We start from the raw sequence: 6,931 nt of genomic DNA on the forward strand, positions 1-6,931 counted from the left end.
ATGAAAACTCAGAGACTCGGCGAGAAGTGATCAAAAGTTGTTGATCGGACAGATTCAGATACTAACACGAGGCACGTAGCCTGCCGGATACCAGACAGGCGCCTATATCAGTTTGATCATACAAACTGCGTGTTTTTGCAGTTGTCGAGGTGTCAGTAGATTTGGATAGAAGATCACGCCGACACTTTTTTGATCCCTTGCCTGTCATGCCGCCTTTCACACCGCTCGACGGACCGCCCACGTGCAGACCGCTACCGCGATGCGGGTTCGGCATAAAGCCGGCAGGAAGCCGAGCGGCTTTGGCTGACCTCAAGTGTTCGCCAGCTCTCCGTCCCTCCATCCTCCCTCCCTCACCGTCCAGTTTCCTGTCTGCCTTCTCGCGTCTTCAAAATGAGCGTCATTCTCTGCACCGGTAAGCGACTCTGGATCTTAACTGTCTCATTAGGTCCTCACCTCCTTCGAGTAATTGACTAACCAATGTTCCACAAATTTGCGACCACCAGCGGGTTACGATCACACTATTCGGTATGAATATGAGGAACACCGCTTGTGCACCAGGCGCCACCGTACTGACCACTTTTAGCTTCTGGGAGGCGCTGTCTGGAATTTGCTCGCGCACAATTCAGCATCCAGATTCGCAAGTGAACCGTCTATGTATTACCCCCGACAAACGGTACCTGGCCGCCGCTGGACACAACAATGTCAAATTATATGACATCAAATCTACCAACCCCAACCCGGTCATGACATTCGATGGCCATACGAATAACATCACGGGCGTTGCTTTTCACTGCGAGGGAAAATGGATGGTCACTAGCTCCGAGGATGGAACGGTCAAGGTGTGGGACACGCGCACCGGCAGCCTGCAGCGCAACTACGCCCATAAGGCCCCCGTCAACGACGTTGTCATTCATCCCAACCAAGGCGAACTCATCAGCGGAGATCGCGCTGGCATTGTCCGTGTCTGGGACCTGGGAGAGAGCGTCTGCACCCACCAGCTGATCCCCGAAGACGACGTCGCGGTACATAGTGTGAGCGTCGCCAGTGATGGCTCCCTCCTTTGCGCAGGCAACAAAAAGGTACCAACCCACCCGCCTTGCTCGCAGCTCGCAGAGCCAGCGCAGCATGCTAAGTAACTGAAATCCCAGGGCAACGTTTACATCTGGCGCATGATCCAAGACGCCGAGCTCACCCGCATTGTCCCCATCTGCACCTTCCAAGCGCATAAAGACTACCTCACCCGCGTCCTCCTTTCGCCAGACGTCAAGCACCTGGCAACCTGCTCAGCCGACCACACCGCCAAAGTATGGAACCTCGACCTCGACTATCCGCCAGCGAAAATGGCCGCCGCGAAAGCCAAGGCCCAAGCGCTCGCGGCGCCCGAATCGGCCTCTTCACCTCCGACATCGACGCCAGACAGTCAGGACCCACTATCTCCCAACAGCACCAAATCCGAGATCGAGATCAACCCCCTCAGTCTCTTTAATGGCACACCGCCGATCGTCAACAACGAACCCCAGCAGAGCTTTCCCGTCCAGCCGGACGGCCCCCCAATGGATCCCGCGACGGGCACACTCTTCCTCGAAACCACGCTCGCGAACCACCAGCGCTGGGTCTGGGATTGCGCCTTCTCCGCGGACTCCGCGTACCTCGTCACTGTGTCCAGCGACCACTACGCGCGGCTGTGGGAGTTGGCATCGGGTCAGATCATTCGGCAATATAGCGGCCACCATCGCGGGGCGGTCTGCGTGGCATTGAATGATTACTCCGAACCTCGGTAGGATCTTTGATCTGCCAATGCAAATCAGGCGAAGGTAGTCCCACAATCACAACGGGATATGTTTTTCATCGCGCGTCCCATCCGTTTCGTTGCCATCGTTCGTATCTAATTAGGGGGTGGGCTTCTTGTGGGTTAGCATGGCGCTAGGGATCGATTTCGAGCTGATTTGAATTTGACTTTGACTTCGAATGTAATTGGGGACGGGCGTTCTATTTTGCCTGCTATTAGTTGGGAGTTTTCAGGAGCTGTGTGCGGTCATCTTTATTTCTCCCTTTCTGTCCCATCCTCTCTGCGTTTTCCTTTTGGAGTGCTGAACACGAGTTTGCGATTCAAATACCACTTGCAAATTCATTGACTTGAGAAAGGGTTGGAGGGGCATCTACTAGGTCTGTAGAATTATGTTCGCAAGATTAGATCGATACAACATAACCATGGTATCATTCTCCATTCTCATAGCACCACCAACAAAAAAAAAGAAAAGCTTCACGGCTTCCAAAAGAAACAGAAAAATTAAGTCGCAATTTGTAGAAGACGAAAGTAGATCAAGGCCCCAACGATCCCGCCCCCGGATATTGTAACAAACGACCACGCTACACCCCACCCTTGGCTGGCGATCCTAGCGTATATAACCCTTCTTCAAATAACAGTGGTACAACACCCACGCTGAAGTCCCTCCGCTCCGAGGCTATTAACCCAGCGCAAACCATGTCACACTGACAACAACGTCCAGACCCCTCTCCTCGGCGCCGGGGTATTTGAACGTCCACATGCCGTCACGGTTGACGTCCCAGAAGGCGCCCGAAGCGGAGTGCATCCCGCGCTTGCCGGCGTTGGTGTGGGTGCCGTCCGCGGCGGCGGACTTGTCGATTAGACCCTGTTGCACGATGGTGCTGTTCACGACGAACCGGTAGGGGGGCGACGAGGAGGCGGTGGAAGGGGCGGTGGCGGTGATGAGGGCTTTGAGGATAGTATTCTGGAGGTAGTCATCAAGGTTAGGCAGGAGGTCTTGCGCTCACTGTGCGTCTCTTGTGGGCGCGAGGGGAGTAGAGGGGGGGGATAAGGCAGACGTACAATGATGTGCGAGTTCCAGTCTGCGACGCGCGAGTGTTCATATTCCGTTACATCTTTGAGGGCGGAGTCGCAAGACTATTGGGAGCGAAGCGGTTAGTGTATGTTGTTGCCCAGCGGAAGACCGGTCGATTGGTATGCGATAGGAGGGTGGTATTGCGATAGGAGCTCCGAGACGATGTCCTCACGGGAGAAGAACGACTTGCTCATTTCCGCGGACATCGATCAGGCACGTACCTCGGTGGCTATCTTGGTCAATTCGGGAATAGGGACGGGCTAGAGGTCAATCATCAGCATGGGTTCATGTAGGGTCCTGCGAGCCGGCGGTGACAGCCAGCCCGAATACAAGCCATCCTTGGAGGAATAAGGAGGCGTACAGAAGTCGTCGGAACGGTGTCGACAGCCATTGTGATTGAGCAGGTTGACGAAAGCGGTTGTTGAGGGCAGTTTGCTTGTCTTCAGAGGAGGCCGATTAGCGTAGTTCGGAAGAGAGTAAAGCTAGAAGCTCTTGTCTGGGTCGAGACGGTGGGCACGACCACGGGACACTGGAGAGGTGATTGTGGGGGGAAATGAGGGACAGGGAAGCCAGAAATGTGGCTCCGAGAAACGGGGGGTGTCCAGACTCTCTCTCTTGCGAACGAGAGGGGAAATAAGGCTGCCGCGTACTAACCAAATGCGAGGGGTCAATTATCGAATGCAGGAACACGCAAAGGTATCAAGATAATGAAGGGCTGAAGCAAGTTAGAAGAGAGAGATCCTTCCACGTTGTTGTTATCGGGGGGAGCGTTTGGATGTTTGGAAGCAAGCAACTTACTTGAGGCGGCATCATGAGTGTGGCTTGGCAGCTGTTGGTTGGTTGAGTCTAACAGTCCGCTATGCCGCAACGGGACAGGCCGAAGAGCTACTCGCCCAATAGGGCATAGCTCAGTCACCACCGCCACAGCTCTCGGCGCCACGATGATCCGATGTGGGCCTGAGGCAATCAATCACAGTGAGCAGCAGGGGCACGTGCGCGCTACCCGGCGGTGTGATCTGGCAGAACACAGGCGCGCGCCACCGCTACGGCCACAACGGGGAAGGTGTCGGCCATCAGAGGCGCGGGGGGCTCGTCCCGAGTTCGAATCACCGCCCTTCCTCTTATTACAGTCTCATATTACATCAATTCCGCCGTCTATCTCGCTTCAATCTGTCTAGCTAGAAAAAACTAGCCAGCGCTATCTTAGTCTAGCCCAGTCGTCTGGTCTCCTCGTGTGTCAAACGACAACCCTCAATTGAAGCTCTTTCCTGTTTCTTTTTTCCTTCTCCCTCTTCTCCTACTTTTCCTCATCTTTTACTCTTCCCTCAATCGCAGCATAGCTCCCATATCCTCCCTCCCTTGCGGATTCAAACTACAGACATATTCCTAAATTCTACCACTCAATACCTCCTATCTTCCCAACACAATGTCAAGCCAACCCCTCCTCCAAACCGCCCCTGGTAAGTGAAATCATGCAATAATTTTACCCCAGCAGCAATCAATGGTACTTCGTGCCCAGCTTGCTAACCTTCTCACAAAGGCAAGCGCATTGCCCTGCCCACGCGTGTCGAGCCCAAGGTCTTCTTCGCCAACGAACGTACCTTCCTCTCCTGGCTCAACTTCACCGTCATCCTGGGCGGTCTGGCGGTCGGGCTCCTGAACTTCGGCGACCGCATCGGCCGCATCTCCGCGGGGCTGTTCACCATCATCGCCATGGCGGCCATGATCTATGCCCTGGTGACCTTCCACTGGCGGGCGCAGAGTATACGCAAGCGCGGCCAGAGCGGCATTGACGACCGGTTCGGACCTACCGTGCTGGCCCTGGCGCTCCTGGCCGCCGTTGTCGTCAACTTCATTCTGCGTATGACGCAAAACTAAGGAAATATCGTTTCAGGGGCTGTTGTTCTCCTTGGGGGAAAGGTTAGGATGGATGATGAGATGCGACGAGATGAGGTTCGGGGTTTAGCGAGCTTGGTTTGGGGGTCCGATATGAACGAAAACACGTTATGCGGAATGAGTTAAGTAGAGAAAGTAGATTCTATTTTCTGTCGATGTCGGTGCTGGTCACTGATTTTTCGTCGATGGCGTTGGCAATGTTGTTTTCTTGATTGATATATGTTGTGCTGTGCGCTAATTTGGCCCCCGGGTGGTTTGCGTTACTGTTTGTTATGTGTGTATGTTGGCGAGATGTAAATTGGTCTCAATGCACTGCATTATCTGTCATGCTATACAAAGCGCTAAAAAGAAGGTACCAGGTATCTCAGTTGAGATTGACAGGATTTGAGAATGATTGGGCAAAAGGTGTGGCCAATGGTACCTGCTACGAGTATTCTGATTTTCTCATTGGTCACTGATCATTTTAACGGCCTGACTATGTGTTATCATGAGCTTTGCCCAGTGCCCCGTGCCCTGATGTTTGGGTACTTCCTCTCCGACCTGTCCAGCCGTAGCTATGGCCCACGATGCAAGGTTTATATCATGAAGAACGTCGCCTGGCCGGCATTGTGAGCGCTTGCAACTGTCTGGTATGTAATTGGTGTTGCTCCAGATGAGATACGAGTCTTTTCACCACAGCTTAGACATAAGAACAACATCTAGACAATCTGGTTCGCTCATTAATGCGATTATGTATCAAGTTAGGGTATCTAACAGCTCCAGGCTAACGAGAGGCACCAAGGATTTGAAAATATACACAAGAATCATAGTTCAGTCGCTCAAAAACAAAGTCCAGAGCAAAGTGACTTTATCACCATGAAACTGAAACCATAAAAGCCATCAGTGTGCCGGGCAACGGCGGGAGTTAGGCACGATTGAAAGTATCCCGCAGATCAACAGCAGTTTCACCAACTGAAACGACCGACGCATCTATCGAAATAAAACGCCAGAATCCCGTCCTTCACGATGATCCTACCCGATCATGGTCGCCTAGCGCGATGTGTTCTTGGTTTCTGTATCCGCTTTAGACCCTTGGCTGCGCAACCTTCTGCGGGATGCGGGGGGAGAGACTTGAGGACGTTGGAGATAATCAAGTAGGTATACAGGACGTTAACTAGATATGGCGCAACTGATCATCACACAAAGCATGGCACCAACACGTGTATGACTATTCTATTGTGAGATTAGCTTAAGAGAGGCTCCGGTTAATTATGGATTGTGAGGGCCTTCTGGCTTCGTCTTGCGTAACTTTGGGAATGTGTTTGTGGGAGACGGCGAGTCATGAAAGTACCGAGGACCTTTTAAATGCTGGTTGCGACAACGGGCTTTGAGGATTGAGTGCTAGCTCTATTAGTTCCAGGGTCTAAATAGTTGTTGGGCCAATGCAAAACTTGCTCTATTCAAATTCAATAGAATTCTCTAGGCCATAACCGTGCGCATCTGCCGGATGGCATCCAATTCGTTGATCCCAGGATTAGATAGAGAGAGGGAGAGAAGGAAGAGAACGCGCGGTCAAAAATACAGCTACAAACAGTTCCAAGTTACACCATGGACCCTGACCATTGAACGTTATTCTAGAACATAGCCCAAAGCAAACTAGACTGTCCACATTCTCGGAGAAGGATTCGTGGGTGCAGACCCCTCCAGGAAGAGCGCCTCCAAACGCATGGACAAGCCAAGCACTAGATTATGCCGCCGAGATCATAGTGAACTCAATTGGGAGACTATATTGGTCGAAGTGGAGCACGGAGCAAAGGACGGCGGAGGTGACGACGGACGAGAGTGGATGATGTAACGACACGGTGGGCAAACGGACGATCAGGTCGATCTGTCATACGAGGGGGGAAGACGGGAAGGGAAGGGTGGACAGTAAGAAAGACAATGACCATGTGTGACAAAGCTAGGTCAGGATAACGTAATCGTCAACCGAGCGAGCCACGCAAGCGAGCGAGCCACCCCCCTGAATCCTCCCACCTCCGAGAAACGAAGCAATTCAACCATCAATTTTACCACCAAAAATGCCGAAATCATCAAAAGAGCGGGTGTATCAAGAGGGCCAAATCCTCCTCGCCATTGAGGCTATAAAAACCGGTCAATCTCGCTCAGTTCGTACAGCTGCGGTGGAATTTAAT

General features: G+C 52.6%; 3 protein-coding genes across 3 annotated transcripts; 2 read left to right on the forward strand and 1 right to left on the reverse strand.

The window, feature by feature from the left end:
- Positions 1-339: 339 nt before the first annotated feature.
- On the forward strand, positions 340-2,186 carry BO97DRAFT_406206 (WD40 repeat domain-containing protein). Its single transcript, XM_025695367.1, has 4 exons — positions 340-412; positions 504-525; positions 584-1,079; positions 1,149-2,186. Exons 1-4 carry the CDS (start codon positions 391-393, stop codon positions 1,779-1,781), a joined length of 1,173 nt encoding a protein of 390 aa, XP_025550726.1. The 5' UTR covers positions 340-390; the 3' UTR covers positions 1,782-2,186.
- Positions 2,187-2,413: 227 nt separating this feature from the next.
- Positions 2,414-3,393, reverse strand: BO97DRAFT_98575 (dynein light chain Tctex-type family protein). Its single transcript, XM_025701180.1, has 4 exons — positions 3,226-3,393; positions 3,086-3,124; positions 2,852-2,926; positions 2,414-2,753 (listed from the first exon to the last, which is right to left on the reverse strand). Exons 1-4 carry the CDS (start codon positions 3,253-3,255, stop codon positions 2,469-2,471), a joined length of 429 nt encoding a protein of 142 aa, XP_025550727.1. The 5' UTR covers positions 3,256-3,393; the 3' UTR covers positions 2,414-2,468.
- A 614-nt stretch (positions 3,394-4,007) lies between these two features.
- Positions 4,008-5,075, forward strand: BO97DRAFT_471013 (putative vacuolar transporter chaperon Vtc1). Its single transcript, XM_025700009.1, has 2 exons — positions 4,008-4,324; positions 4,405-5,075. Exons 1-2 carry the CDS (start codon positions 4,291-4,293, stop codon positions 4,740-4,742), a joined length of 372 nt encoding a protein of 123 aa, XP_025550728.1. The 5' UTR covers positions 4,008-4,290; the 3' UTR covers positions 4,743-5,075.
- Positions 5,076-6,931: the final 1,856 nt, after the last annotated feature.

Source organism: Aspergillus homomorphus (assembly GCF_003184865.1).
Source record: "Aspergillus homomorphus CBS 101889 unplaced genomic scaffold BO97scaffold_22, whole genome shotgun sequence".
In the NCBI taxonomy this organism is placed as follows: Eukaryota; Fungi; Ascomycota; class Eurotiomycetes; order Eurotiales; family Aspergillaceae; genus Aspergillus; species Aspergillus homomorphus.

Coding starts and splice junctions, on each gene's coding strand:
- BO97DRAFT_471013 (XM_025700009.1), top strand. CDS start 4,291: ATGTCAAGCCAACCCCTCCTCCAAACCGCCCCTG. Junction 4,325..4,404: donor CCTCCTCCAAACCGCCCCTG/GTAAGTGAAATC, acceptor CTTCTCACAAAG/GCAAGCGCATTGCCCTGCCC.
- BO97DRAFT_406206 (XM_025695367.1), top strand. CDS start 391: ATGAGCGTCATTCTCTGCACCG. Junction 413..503: donor GAGCGTCATTCTCTGCACCG/GTAAGCGACTCT, acceptor TGCGACCACCAG/CGGGTTACGATCACACTATT. Junction 1,080..1,148: donor TTTGCGCAGGCAACAAAAAG/GTACCAACCCAC, acceptor CTGAAATCCCAG/GGCAACGTTTACATCTGGCG.
- BO97DRAFT_98575 (XM_025701180.1), bottom strand. CDS start 3,255: ATGGCTGTCGACACCGTTCCGACGACTTCT. Junction 2,927..3,085: donor TGACCAAGATAGCCACCGAG/GTACGTGCCTGA, acceptor CGCTCCCAATAG/TCTTGCGACTCCGCCCTCAA. Junction 2,754..2,851: donor ACTGGAACTCGCACATCATT/GTACGTCTGCCT, acceptor GACTACCTCCAG/AATACTATCCTCAAAGCCCT.